This window comes from Plectropomus leopardus, chromosome 16, assembly GCF_026936395.1.
Source record: "Plectropomus leopardus strain MGB_pleo_1.0 chromosome 16, ASM2693639v1, whole genome shotgun sequence".
NCBI classification, from domain to species: domain Eukaryota; kingdom Metazoa; phylum Chordata; class Actinopteri; order Perciformes; family Serranidae; genus Plectropomus; species Plectropomus leopardus.
This window is the reverse complement of record NC_142191.1, coordinates 27,515,896-27,530,527: the sequence shown is the minus strand read 5'-3', so window position 1 is coordinate 27,530,527 and position 14,632 is coordinate 27,515,896. Positions and strand designations below refer to the sequence as shown.

At 39.2% G+C, this 14,632-nt stretch overlaps 1 protein-coding gene across 6 annotated transcripts in view; it reads right to left on the bottom strand.

The window, feature by feature from the left end:
- Positions 1 to 2,202: 2,202 nt before the first annotated feature.
- Positions 2,203 to 14,632, bottom strand: part of slc5a6a (solute carrier family 5 member 6a) — a 28,963-nt gene continuing 16,533 nt past the window's right edge. For all 6 annotated transcript variants that reach the window (XM_088089437.1, XM_088089439.1, XM_042503343.2 and 3 more), the window contains 14 exons: positions 14,234 to 14,299; positions 13,082 to 13,133; positions 12,825 to 12,892; positions 11,798 to 11,952; positions 11,570 to 11,710; positions 10,451 to 10,580; positions 10,255 to 10,343; positions 9,518 to 9,630; positions 9,240 to 9,307; positions 8,889 to 8,975; positions 8,500 to 8,684; positions 8,249 to 8,352; positions 7,140 to 7,261; positions 2,203 to 7,052 (listed from right to left, as the gene is read on the bottom strand). In XM_088089437.1, coding sequence (XP_087945563.1) covers positions 6,852 to 7,052; positions 7,140 to 7,261; positions 8,249 to 8,352; positions 8,500 to 8,684; positions 8,889 to 8,975; positions 9,240 to 9,307; positions 9,518 to 9,630; positions 10,255 to 10,343; positions 10,451 to 10,580; positions 11,570 to 11,710; positions 11,798 to 11,952; positions 12,825 to 12,892; positions 13,082 to 13,133; positions 14,234 to 14,299 — 1,581 coding nt within the window. In that variant the 3' untranslated portion in view covers positions 2,203 to 6,851. The remainder of the gene's footprint in view (positions 7,053 to 7,139; positions 7,262 to 8,248; positions 8,353 to 8,499; positions 8,685 to 8,888; positions 8,976 to 9,239; positions 9,308 to 9,517; positions 9,631 to 10,254; positions 10,344 to 10,450; positions 10,581 to 11,569; positions 11,711 to 11,797; positions 11,953 to 12,824; positions 12,893 to 13,081; positions 13,134 to 14,233; positions 14,300 to 14,632) is intronic.

Below are 14,632 nucleotides of genomic sequence, written 5' to 3'. Positions count from 1 at the left end.
TTTATGAATTAATCATTTACCCCGAGTTACACTGAATTTGTGGAGGAAACTTATGTTTTCTCAAATGCCTCTGAGGTGACTGAAGAACCAAAAAAATACCAGAGAAAATTCTTGATGAATTAGAGCAAATGGGTTTTTCACGAAAGGATTTGTTTGTAGTATTTTAGGACATATAGGATTCTAGCATATTTCTTGGATTTTAGGACATTTACTGGACTTGAGACCATTTCTAGGATTTCAGGATTGTCTCATCATACCATATATACACATGCACACGCACACGCACACACACACACACACACACAAACATTTATTCACATTTATTAGTGTATCTATTTTAAATCTAATTAAATAAAAAATAATCTAATTATAATAATTATACATGTATGTTTCCCCATTTTTTATATTTTTTTAAAATAATTGTGCACCCTGTTTAAAAAAAACAAATTTTCAGGTCCTTTTCTTTGTTGCCTTTTACTTATTTCTTGCAATTTGTGAGACATTTCTTTCCAAGCTGGTCATTGCATTTTTCCATCCTTGTTTTTGAATGGAACAAAGCCAATTTGCTCAGGATTAAATGGGTTAAATAAAGCAGGGTCAAATAATAGCCAATAAAATAGAAAGAAAATTGTTCTGTCAAAGCACAGGCTACAAAACAATAAAGCCAACAGCAGATACTGAAATATATATCAAGAAAAACAAGCAATGCAACAAAATAAAAATAAAACAAAACAAAATACAATAAAATAAAATATTAAAAAACAAAAAATAAAATAAAATAAAATGTATTTAAATATAGACCACAGCTCAGTGCTGTTCAGTTCAGTTTAACAGCTGTATTCAACCAGCAAAAATGCAATCTACTCTGTGCGCGTGAACAACCGTCCCACAAGCTCAAAAGTTCAGTCCAAAGAATCCGTTTTTTGTTTTCCCAACAACCCAACAAAATTCAATCCCAGTCCAGTTTCAACCACCACGAGCATACACAACTCCACAATCCGCTGCGGGATCCCCCGCTGACCCAAACAAAACTAACCAACAATTAAAAATAGAAAATATCGTCTATATTCGCAGTTGAGTGACAGGAAATCATACACAACATAAAGGCTTCAGCTCGGACTCACGGTTCTGCTGACCGGTCAGTCACACCGTCACAGGGCGGGCTCTGCTGCGTCTCCTTTAACTCTTTCAACACTGAAAAAAAGATCCAACAGGGAAATCCTCATCCTCATCCTCATCCTCAGGAGGCACTGTGCGCGCGCACTATAACCACGCGGGCTTTATAACGCGCTCTAATGCTAAGAATACATTTGGCATCTCTCCATTAGTGACCGACAACAGCCGAGGTTTCACACACACTCCTGCAGGTTGGTTTCACCTGCGCGCCTTTTTTTTTCGAGGGGGGGCTGTGATTGGTTAATTGGAAGATTGTGGGCGTTAACTAGCGGGGAAACATGGCGACGATGAAGTTAGTTTCCGATTTGTAGATGGCTTTACTTTTAATTAGAAGGCCTTCTTGTCATGTACTGTCATCTACAAAGCAACTTCTCACCTCATAACTATTGTATATGGAATAATGACATTCACCTTTCTTTCTTTTTTAACCTCTCTTCCTTTGTTCATTCTGCTGCTCTTACTCTAGTCATCTGTTTTTTATACTTCTGATGTCCTGTTCTTACCATCTTTCTACCATCATGTTTTTTTTAATGTATTTACTTATTCATCTATCTCTGTCATCATGTTATTTCTTTATTTTATTCCCACTGATGTCTTCTTATATTTTTTAAAATATTATCAGTATTGTCTTCTATTGCATTTAGTCTGAAATTTTCTAAAACTATTTATTTAGTACTTTGACTGTCTGTCAAGATCAGGCTGTTTTATCACTTTCATTTGCTTTATTTTTGTACACATTTTGTGTTCCCATTTTGTTTTTGCACTTTTTACTTTTTCATACCTTTCTCTGTTTGGCATGTTTGTTGATGTTTATTTTATTATTCCCTTTAATTCTATGAACACTGAAGGTTCATATTCTTCTTACTTAATAGGATTCTAGAAATTGTGCACACTAGCTGACAGAAACTGTTCAGATCTCCAGAGAGCAAACCACATCAGGGACCTCTGATCACATATTTGTTGTAAAAAGAAACAATGACATACATCACCACTAGGAGGGGATAAAACACATTTTTTACTATAAAGTCAATGCACAAAAGTATTTATTTGTCATTATTTTTTAATATCATCTCCATTCAAGTACATCATACATTATAAATCTAATAGTCATACATCCAAACAACAGTGAAACATGTCGACATTAAAATGCAGTCAGTTCAGCTTTTCACTGAATTAATGGTGCATGCACCAGTTTTGTGTTTCATACTCTCTCCATCAGCTGGGCAGTTTCTCCCCAACATAGCAGGCGACACAGATTCTTCTTTGCCATTTAAAGAGTTAAGTCTTTGACAGGAGTACGGGTGATTAGATCTGTGTGATTCACTTATTCATTCAGAAATCTGGGGTTTGTCCACTTCTGGACAGTCTGAGAACCAATTCATATTCCTGGCAGGGGCGGAGCAGAGGGGGGGCTCCTGGAGGTCCAGCGCTGTTTGTTTTTTTCCCCCAAAGCCCTGAATCTATGGGACTCTCTGGGAAAAAAAATCGAATATAAGTTAGCAAATGTTGGCCTAATATTAATTTTAGTAGAATACCGTATCTCTTGGGGATCATTGAATTGATCACTGAAGAAAACAAAAAAGTTTTTTTTTTACACTTGTTGTGGAGGGGTTGCTACCCTACAGTGGCTGAGACAAAAATGGCTCATTTTAAGGCAAAAAGCATATATGTATTTTTTTTTCCCGGTAATTATACAGAAAAGAAAAACACACTTAATATTATATTCCATTTCAAAAAATTGTAAAGTCAATTTTTTTCCCTCTTTAATGTGGCATTAGTTTTGCAATGCTTTTCAGAATTGGTTTTTCTGGACAACTATTGTGTTTTTCATAGATTATGAACATATATTTTGGCAATTTACTATCTCAAATAGCTTGAAAAATAATGCATATAGCTGCCTTAAATGGGGGAAAACATTTTTTACCAGAGGAAGAGTGCCCCTCGACCCCCCCTTGGATTCAGGCTGCACCCTCCCCAATTTTTACTTTTGGCTCTGCCCCTGATTCTTTGTAATATCCTGGATTATTTCTGAAAACTACATCAGGATACAGAAGGAAAAAAAAAACATTACCACAAAATGAAGGCACAGCCAAAGCAGAGGAGTCGTCTCGACTTCAGTGCTTGTGGGATATTTTTGGAATGCATAACCAGGAAGAATTCTTGTGGATGGGAGGACAAATGTGATAAATATTGTTTACAACAATATTTATCATTGCTGGAAATTACTAAGTGCCGTGCTATTCTTTCACAAACTGTATTCTTAACTGTGTAACTGTGCAGTCCAAACAGATTCACTGTTAAAAAGGCCACTAATGAAAAACACTCTACTTTAGCTGCTTTACACCAAGTGAGGACGTCAGTGAGATAATTGTGACGACAGCATCACTACAGAGTCCTACATCATTGTGCTTTATCAGGTGTCTTTGTTAGTATCACAGTGCTCCACCCAGACTGGGTTTATAACGGACATCTTTGACAACAATATGTCAGCACTTGAATTAAGCTCCCTCGCATTAGAAAGGGGGCGTATCTGTGTATCATAACGGTAAAATTACAGGCACACACTTCAAGTAATTTCAGGTATGAAGGAAAAGGATTCAATACTATGCAATCATAAATAAAGTACACATTGTCACACGTCATTGAAAAGTAATTAAAAAACTGGGAACCATTAAAATGTCTTGAAACGCGACTGCGGAGGCCAGCATATGGGATGTAGCATGAAAAACATTCCCCGTTTAGAATGTTTTCTAAGGCGAAGGATGCTCATCTTATATTTCGATGCCATCATGTTGCAGTGTGGACTGCTACGTTCCCAATAGTGCCGACACTTGCCAAAAGAGGACGCATTTTATGGTTCTTGCATATAGAAATTCCACATTTTGACTTGTGAAATGTGGCTTTACAAAAATATACAAATGATCTCAAATATATATTCTGCTGGTAAAATGAAATTAAAAAAAAAATGAAAGAAATTCATATTCTATATGCTTTGGATAAATCGAGGTATTTCGGATGGTACAAACATGTTGCTCCTGTAACTCGGGGTTTAAAAAAGGGCTCAAACAATCCATCAAATGAGGGGGGGGGGGTCTAGTGCTTTTGGAGAGTCCGTAATCCTTTGCAAATAAATGAGACATGCTAAGCTGCTTCTTTCCTGATGCTAAACTGGGTCACCTTGATTGTCTGGCATGGACTTTGAATACAACTCCAGCGAACTCATTTAAACAGGGAAATGTAAGGCAACTGAGACAGCACATGCTGATAGAGCAACGCCACTGGCTGACCGTTTAAATGAGATGTCGGTTGTATTAAGTTATTTCATGTAGACTCTCCGTAATCTATAGAAAACTCTTTGGAAACATGTTTGGCCGTTGCAAGCTGAACAGTAAGTCACATGGCCATGCGGTCCACTGTCAAGAGCACAAACAGTACTTTAAACACCGCACACACAAACACTTACAAAACACCTCTCCTCTTACGCAACGACAATGGAGGACTTCAAATGCTTAAAATGGTGATGGTCAAGAATTCTGTGATTCCAAAAAACATGACAATAGTGACACACTGTTAAGCAAATCAATCACATACTGGCACTTACAATAATCTGAATCTAATCTGAAAAAAAGACACAATGATGTTCAAAATACAAAATTACCAGAGATGACTTAATCATATTTACCTTCCAAAATATAAATTTACTGCCTAATGGAACTAAGGTAGGTCCATCTCAGAGTCCAAGCTGGCTTCTCTGTGTGCTTCAGAGCAGTGGTGGCAGTCATATCAGACAGGAGCAGAGTTAAACATGTGTAGACACGTGGGTAAAACATACAAAGCTAATGAAAACCAGAGCATCCCATGTTAACCCCCCGCTCACCAGAGAACATTCAGTCAGTGAGGCACTTTAGAGCTTCATGGGGCTTTTTTGTGGCCGACATACAACTTCTGTGACTGTGAACACAGAAGAAAACTACACAAACTGTGTACTTCAAAAAACAGAAACATGAGTTTTGATGGCTATAGATTTTATCCAGAAAACAACTAGGCAACATATTGGTCTCTGTAGTGTATTGGCAATTACACTAAATACCTAAACACAGAATCCTGATCCAGATTAATTCAACTACCTCTATTGTCTCCAAAAGCCTTTATGCAGTTATCACATGACACATATATTGGCAGAGCAGTAACAGATGACACGCTGCATTAACAGCAACTAGAAAGATGCTGATGGACTCTTTAAACGAGACATCTTTTTTTTGTCTCGATCAATCATTTTAACATCTATTCCAGAAGCTCTAAGAGAACAGAACAGAGTTCAAAATCATATCCAATCACATATATCTACCACCTGCCATTTCATCTGAGTGTCCAAACTCTTACTGTAATGTATGTTATATGTAGTGTTTCCTAATGAGTGTATTACACTAGTGGGTGTTAGATAGGAAGTAGTGAATGAGTTAACAATGGGGACTCACAAGGAGTTGTTGCACATGGCATGCAAACAAGTTCTCAAAGAATGAAAAACTGTGGATAATGTTAATCTCCTCTGTGGAAACAAGAGCATGGGGAGAGAGCAGCTCCATAGAGCGAGAGCAGCTCTGCATGGGGAGAGAGCAGCTCCATAGAGCGAGAGCAGCTCTGCATGGGGAGAGAGCAGCTCTGCATGGGGAGAGAGCAGTTCTGCATGGGGCGAGAGCAGCTCTGCATGGGGAGAGAGCAGTTCTGCATGGGGCGAGAGCAGCTCCATGGGGAGAGGGAACAGAGCAGCTCTGCACACTGACTGGTTTACACTCTCCTCAAGCACTATTGGTAGAAACAAGATTTACTGTGCTCCATCGAATTTAACTGCCACCACGAGACACCATCTTTGCTCTCACCTGAACACACGTTTGCATTTGTGGACTCAGTGTTCAGACATCTATAATAGCAGCTAGAAGGCGACTATTAGTATTAAACCAAGGCCATGTAAAGACACTATACGATCACAGTACTGCCATGCCTTCCATTCAGGTTCTGTCTCTCTTTTCTCTTTATATTATATTCTCTCGTACATATATCTGGGATTGTATGGCTCCATCTTCTCTACAAAAATATCACATCTTGTTTACATCATTTACATCTATTAACTACCTGATTCTTTTGTCAAACAGACTGACTGGATCCAGTCACAGCAGAGCAGCTCATTGTGCATGAGAGCTACCCACTCCGTTAACTTCAAACTGCACATGTAATGTACATGTGAACACATCTGGACAGAGACAAGCCTGTGTGTGCTCCAAAGTGTTGTCACTATCACTAAATGCGATCAACTGACTTATTAATCCGTTACCTGCTGCCATTTGGGCTTTCAGTGCACAGTTCCAGCCTGGCAGAAGTGGACTTCCAGTAGTTTTTCCAGTTTTTTTTTTTTTTTTTTTTGAGAAAAATGTGTGAGCCAGTACCCACACAACTCTCTTTGAAGTCTATAAACCTTTTCTGTAATCAGATTCAGCTGATTACGATATTGTAAAACACCTACATCCACACTTGGTGCTGTAGATCTTCGGGACATTGTACTTAGGTATGACTTCACATCTATGATCTTTCTTTTTCTGCACTTTCCCCCAAAGAACTGGACAGTGCAGTAGCTGGGGGTGAAAGTGAGTATGTGCTATCGGTAGAAGGAGAAAAGATCACAAGGCCGTCTCCTGAACCGTATGAGCCGTCAGCTGACACGTGGGCAGAGCGATCCTTGTTTCCAAGTCTTCCTCCTCTGTTTCTGCTCTGTCACTCTCCGCCTCTTTGTCCTCTGTGACTGTGTCCTCTTTGCAGTAAGCTGCTCCGTTGCTGTCTTTCTTGGCCATCAGATAAGGCTGTGTGTTGATTTCTTTGGGCTGCTCGACAAGGATAAAACACTCCTTAAAGCACAAGTTACGGTAAAAAAACAAGGAAAACACGTAAAAATGTAAAGACGACGTTACCTTCCGAGCCAGAGGAGTGACGCAGCAGAGCTTCTCCCTGTAGCGCTCCGGCAGGAAGAAGAGCAGTGTGCCCAGGACTGGATACACCGTACCTGGGGTCAGCTCCTTCTCCTTCATAGGTCCTAACATTTTGACACATACACAAACGGGACAGCATTGATAAGGTATTCAAACATATTGGTGCCCATTAATTTCAGTGAAAGATGCTCACCCAGCACATATGTTGAAAACTAGGCCTGTGCCCAACTGAGAATCATTCCAGTCGACTCGAATTTGGCTGCTCAAAACGAATATTCAATAATTTGCTTGGTTTTCTATACAAATTTTAAAGTTATTAAAGTTTTTTCCTCTGTGCCGCTGCCTGCAAGTCTGCAGCCGCAAAGAGTAGCATGAAACTCAAGAGCATTCACTCTGTAGCAAAATCTGGGGACCAAAATGTCCCCAGAAGTACACTGCACAGACAAAAACAACTGCTGAGGGTCTCTGACTTTCAAGAAGCAGCCCTATTGAATAGTGGCATTAATAAATAAGTGTGCTTCTGTCTTTTTCTGGTCAATTGCCTGAATACATAACCTATGTGAAAAAAATATTCCAATAAGCAATGTTAATTAATCAATCATTTCTTTGTCACATAACATGCAAGGAGCAGCTCAAGTGAAATGCAACAGCTCCTTCAACTTGTGCATTGCATTAAGTTCTTTTTTTTCCCACCTCTTTTTTACATTGTAGACTGCTGTTTTATAAATGTCCATGTTCCCAGACGTAACTTTCCTCAACCCAGCACATCTCAGCCACCTGCTCTTTACTCTCTCAATAGCTACAGACATACCATGTCAGAAACACAGGCTTTTATTTGGTCGAAAAAACCAAGGCACCATGGATTTTAAGGCACCACCACAATTTTTAAGTTCCTGCAGGCGAAAAGGGGCTTTAGATCCTTCTGGATCATTTCACTCAGTTAGGAACCTTCCAACACAAAAAGGATTATTCAACTGCAGCCCTACTGTGATGCAAATGTTTTCAGTGGCTATTTTATTCATTTATTTATGTATTAAGTTCATTTTTGGTGATAAAGTTGATTTTGATGCGACAAGTCTAAATGTGTGTACCTGTTAGCAGACTGACTAGCAGTCCAACCACCACCACAGTGGTTGAGTTGTGAGCACTGTACCACATGTAGGACAACGAGTACAGCGCCTCCACACCCGTCGGCCTGAAGCAGAGGGGAAGAGGAAAGATAATGCAACGTTAGATTTTTCTGATCATCGTTGTGAATCTGATCATTTGCAGTCCCCCTGTCGTCTACAGAGACAGTAATGGAGCAAGCACATATAGAGTTAGTTCTTTGGACCCGTGTTACCTTGGTTTGGCTGTGGTGGCGCTGACCAGTGTCGTCATGACAGTAGAGGTCACGTTGTCAAACAGGGGCAGAGCAGTGGCGTTGGGTGGCGGCAATGGTGTGGAACTAGACATGCGCATCACAAAGCTGCCGATGCCGATCCAGAAGGCCATGGCGAGGCCTGCTACTAACCCGACTACTGCACCCTGAGGAGGTAACGGACAAGTATTTTCAAACCTCGACTCAAACTTAACGTGTAGACACGTTTGTGACTGTGCGTCACTGCAGTGTGAAATGTTCTGAGACATAATTCACAAGAAACTGTTATTACCATACCAGTCTCGCTTCTCGCCATTTATCATTTAGTGAATTGAGTGAGAATAAAGTAAAAAAATTAATGAAGGACTCACAGTAGGGTTTGCCCAAGGAAAGAACATTCCCAGACAGAAGAGGCCCAGCAGAGGACCACCCACCATCCCGAAGATGCTGAAGGCCGCCTGAGGACACAAAGGACACAGAGGCTGGCTTTAACTGTCTGACTCTTTTCTTCAGGTGCTGATTATGTGTGTGCCACTTAACTGCACTGTTGCGTAATAATGCCAAATTTAAAAAAATAAAAATAAAAAACAAACTAATTTAAAACACACATTGAGACATTTTTACTGTGCATTTCCTTTTAGACATATTTTATAATGTCTCATTTCCCAATTATATATATCTTTTCTTGCTGTGTAAATCAGAGCATGTCAGCGGTCTCTTACCTGCAGCACAGATCCCATTATAGAGGCGATGTAAGCCATAGCCAGACACACCAGGCCGTAGACCAAAGCTGTGGACCATGTCGATGACAAAGAAATATTTAATGGTCACACCTGCTAAATCTGCCCGTAAACTGTTAGCACAGGTCATAAACTGCACTAAGTAGGTTCAGGACGTACTAAAAGAAGCAGCATTAAACAGCATTAGAGCATCACCTCCTGTTTGAAATCATAGTATGCTTGGCTCATGATGTTACGTATTAATTACGTATTAATATTACCGAGTCCCTTGGACAGCAGTGTAGCTTTGGATTCTGTCATGTTTGGAAAATGGGGTTTTATCAGGTCCTCCATGGTTACTGTTGCCAGGGAGTTGAAGGCTGATGAGATGGTGCTGGAGGGAAACAGAAAACAGGATTAAAAGTATGACTGGGATTTTGTAAAATGCTATAAGACTCGTCTTTACAGTGCAGGCATCCAGCTAAGGGCACGGGTACTGTAGAGACCAGAAACCTCCTATAACTGAGAAAGGCCACATTTTTTTGGGAAACACAGTGAGATTTCCCATGAAATTACCAAAAGGAGGACACGTTAAAGGATGCTTACTTAAAGACATACAAATAATTTATGACTTAATATTTTTAACTTCTTTCTGCATTTCCAAGAGCAGGGATTACCTACATGCATGCCAAGATCATAAAACAGGCTAAAAAAAGAGGAAATTTATTGTAAGGCCATCAAACTAATAATAAAACATTAATTTAATGGAAAGCAGCTTTGATACTCGGCACATAAAATAATCATCTCTCTGTCAATCAGGCATGTTTTTGCCAAGTTTGGTTATTTAAGGGCCGACTATAATGAAGCCAAAGATAATAAACTGCTCAGATCTACTAAAAAACATGCTGTGAAAAGCCACAGAGAAGTTCAGAAACTGTGGGAAGTGAAGTAAACAAAACAGCACAAAAACATTGTGGAGAATCCTTTTCTTCCAAATCTGTCCCCTTGGGTCATTTACCTGAGAGCTCCACTGAAGAGACAGGCCACAAACAGTCCTGCGAGCCCCGGCAGATCTTTGAACACGTCCATCACAAAGTACAGCACCATCTGCACAAAGCAACTAAACATTAGGATGTCCCTCCGGAGCTAAAACAGTACGAGAAACACTCTATATTCATCATTTTGGGGAACTGTGAAGGCAAATTAATGTTCACCTGGTCGTTAGTTTTGACGTAGCCCTTGTCCAGAGGACTGTCCTCTCCATAACGAGCAAACATCACCAGACCCATCAGACAACCTAAAGACAAGACTATCTGCTGGCACGGGAAAACTACGTAGCAGGACCTGAAAGAACAAAACAAAAACACTGTCATCATCAGAGGAGACAAGATGACTGACATTATAAAAAAAAGTAATGTGGACATGAAAAGTAATGTTTAAAAGGAAATTAACCATATAAGTACTGTTGAATACTCAAGTTTGCTGTGGTCCTACTTAAGTGTTTTTCACTTAAAGGAATACTTCACTCCCCAAATGATCATTTGTGTATCAATAACTCGCCCTCGTTCATTTAATTTGGGCTGAAATTTTTGTTTTTTCCCATACGTCTACCCGGTGAACGAAGAATCCAAAAATGGAGAAAACGGTCTCAGAAACGCCACTTGTAGTTTGTGCGGAAGGGTTTTAGTAGTATGGGGTTTTTTTAGTAAAAATGCACGTGCTTGTGAAGTACTGAGAATACGACTGGATAAGTGAGACTTGGATTATACTGCATGAGTGGAGTGAGAGTTTGAAAACAGATACTTTCGTGCTGTTGTGAAACATGGCCCCCATTTACTACAATTCGTCTTTTCTCAGATTTTGGATTCTTTGTTCACCGTGGAGGCATGTGAGAAAAACAAAGTTTTCTATACAAATTCAACAAAACTGGGTGAGTAATTGATATAAAAATCATCATTTGGGGGATGAAGTATTCCTTTAATTTGGGTTTTTTTTGGGTATTCCCTCAGATATCGCAGTAAACAAATATGGAATGCTAAAGTACATGTTATCAAGGTTAGCATGTTATCATCTTTAAAAAAAAAGGATTAATTAAAAGGAAATTATCATCACATTTAATTCCTGTTTAATTATTTCTGGGGATGTGTATATGTGTGTCAAGTCATCCTGTGAAAAGTCCTATATTTTTTTATATCGCAATTCACATCATAAAAAAAAACCCCAAAAGCAATCAATGTCATTTTTTGTTTTGTGTAACTCTACTTAACAATAACATGATCAAAAACACAACCGTTTTGGGTTATCCCAGAATGTTGTGAGTTGATGGCACTCACATGACGGCCTCTTTCTCCGTACGAGAGCTGAGGTACCTCTGGACCTGGGCCTGGTTGACCCCGTACAGCGCCAACATCAGGAACACTCCTCCCACACCCAGCGTCCAGAAGGTGTGGCGCTCCAGAGGGTTTGGGTTCAGGCTGAGATATGACGGTGAAAACAGCATTAACGTCTGAATGTTGAATCCACCTTCACTCAGCTGAACTTCAATTATGCGGACTACTCACTCTAGTCCAGCAATGCGGCTGCCATTGATCGCTTTCCTCCACACCTCTGCTATGCCCCCTGCCTGATTGGCCCCAACCACGATGACCGCCAGCTGACCGGCGAACATTACCACCGTCTGGAACACGTCTGTCCAGATCACCGCCTTGAGACCTCCCTGAGGAGGAGGAGCAGTGGATTCACTTTAAATTCCATAATGATCAACATTAAAAACGAGCTGTAAAGGCGTGCATTGATCTGAGACTTAATGTACTGAGAACAAATGGAAGAAATGACATCTGCGAAAAAGAAACATCACAACTTAGTAAAATTAATGGAACGGCTTTCCAATCAAGTACATATGGCTGTTTCGGGAGAGAGGGCTGTTATTCTGTAATTGTTATCACCAGTTGCAGAAATCAGAAATACTTTATTGATCCCTGGTGGGAAAACTGTGGTTTGTTATGGTCGCTCTGATGCCAGCATAGACAATTATAGCGAATAGAAATAAGTACCAGCACCAAGTGTACAAAAAAAATAATAGAAATGTAAAAATAGAAATACAGTAATAGTAAACAATAAACACTATATGTAAATATATAAAACATTTAAATATGCCAAGTATGCAAGTGTGTAAAAATATAAATATAAAATAATACAGTAAGAGACAACTGGCACTAGTATATGAATATAAAAATTGTACTATAAATAATGTGCTGAGTGTGTAAAGTGTGTAAAATCTAAAACTTTGCCTTAAATACAATACAATGTATAAAACTAGTATGTAAGTTAAAAATATAAAATTATAAATATGTGTACAATGCTTCAATAAACAACAGAGGTATACATAACTAAGAATGACAAAAAAAGACTATATACAATATACACAATATGTATGTAACCTGTGTTTAGTTTTACTTCTTGTGTAAAAAAAAAAGTTGATCTTTATTTAGCTTTTATTTCACTTCTGTTGTATAAAAACAAACGTCTAGTTTGTCTACAAATATTTTGTCAATCGTCATTTCTGAAGTTGATACTGGAAAGACTCACCAGAGCAGTATAGAGAGTGCACACCAAGCCCATGGCCAGCACTGCCCCCCACAGGTCAAAACCTGTCACTGCAAGTAAACAGAGCGAGCATGACCAAACGCTGCACACACATTACTCACTTATCCAGGCTAACATAACATAACTACAACATGTGCATTATTTAATTCCAACAGTAACTTTGGGGAGTTTTTTTGTTTGTGCAAAACAGTGTGAAAATCCCTGTGGTCAAACATGAAAACAGAAAAAGCTTCTCTTACCTGCATTGAGTGCCAAGGCTGGGGCATACAGGACCACCCCCATATAAATGACCTGCAGAGGAAGAGAATAAGAAAAAGAAGAATAAAAACTGGGCTGATCTCAGGTCATGTTTTGAAACTAGCTGACTCGCACGTGTCACATTATATCTGCTTAACTGTAAAACATCCTGTGAGTCAGCATTTTTAGAAAATGCATTTAGGGAAAGACAGCGAATTGGTTGGATAGATCAAACTGACCTTTGGATAGTCTACAGGGACAGATCTTCTGAAGTGGGGTTGTATAATGTACTTATTTATTGTCAGTGTTTTACATACAGTTAGTGTCAGTCGACGTGCTCCTAGTTTTGGAGAAGCAGGCAGGAGTTATGACACTGAAGCTAATCAATGTACTGCTGTGGAGGGGTCAGCAACAAAACACATTTTAGCCACCAATAAAATCAGTATTTGTTAAAGTTTAGAATATTTTCAGTTTTACAATATTGTCAGACACTGATTTCTGCCTTTCTCCAAACTGGGGCCGCGCCGACCAACATCTGCTGTATGTAATACACTGACTATGGACCGCATACAACCCCACAACCCCCACTCATATTTATACAAACATATTATTCATGTCATCAATTCATGATGTTACTGAACACTGCTAATGGTTTTATTGGAGAAAATATCGGAAACACAAAGCATAAGGGAAACTAAACAGGGTCAGTGTGGCATTTCCAGGGCCAAAGTTTCAGTCAGGCTGTCATATAATTGGCCAATGAATGCATTCTTTTATCTGTTCTTTCTAAAAATGTATTTCTCAATCTCAAACATGTTCCCGATTTCTTATCAAATAACTAGTGATGCCTTTAGCAACTAAAGAGTTAGAGGGCAACGCCAAATAGATTGTTTTTTTTTTTAATTGGGTAGCATAAAACTGTTATTGCTTCTCTCACTTAATGTTTGACTACCTCAGCTGAAACTGCAATGAAATAATTTTACATCATTTTCTTTTTAATGACTTCACTAAGTATCTATGTAGGTGACAATATGCTGAGGGTGGCGGTGATTAGATGAAAATTACTACCAATTAAATCGCTGATTCCTGCAAGTGTTGGCATAAGACCGCCGTGACTCTAATGTACAAAAACAGAATGACGCAAACATAGATACCATCTGAAAGATGAAGGTCACAGTCCCACATATGCGAACCGTCTTGTTGAAGCGCAGCTCCAGATACTATCAAGGAGAGAGAATGTCAAATGGTAAAAAAACAGAATAAACAAAATGAAAAGGCTGATTTATCTCAGTCACTTTGATATCTATGGTCAGTGCTGTGGATGAATTTTATCAGAACAGAGCTGCCAGTTTAGACTCACATTACAGAATCCACATAAAAAAAACCCTTTAAGATGTTTAGTCGACATTTGTTCTGGTTGAACGTTAACAAGTCAAGGATAAGCAGATAAGAGGTCAGATAAAGAGTTTTAAGAGATCACACGAGTGAAAACAGAAAAAACTGCAAATGCAGATGACAGATAAATTCATGTCAAACGGTCTGTTTGCGTGACT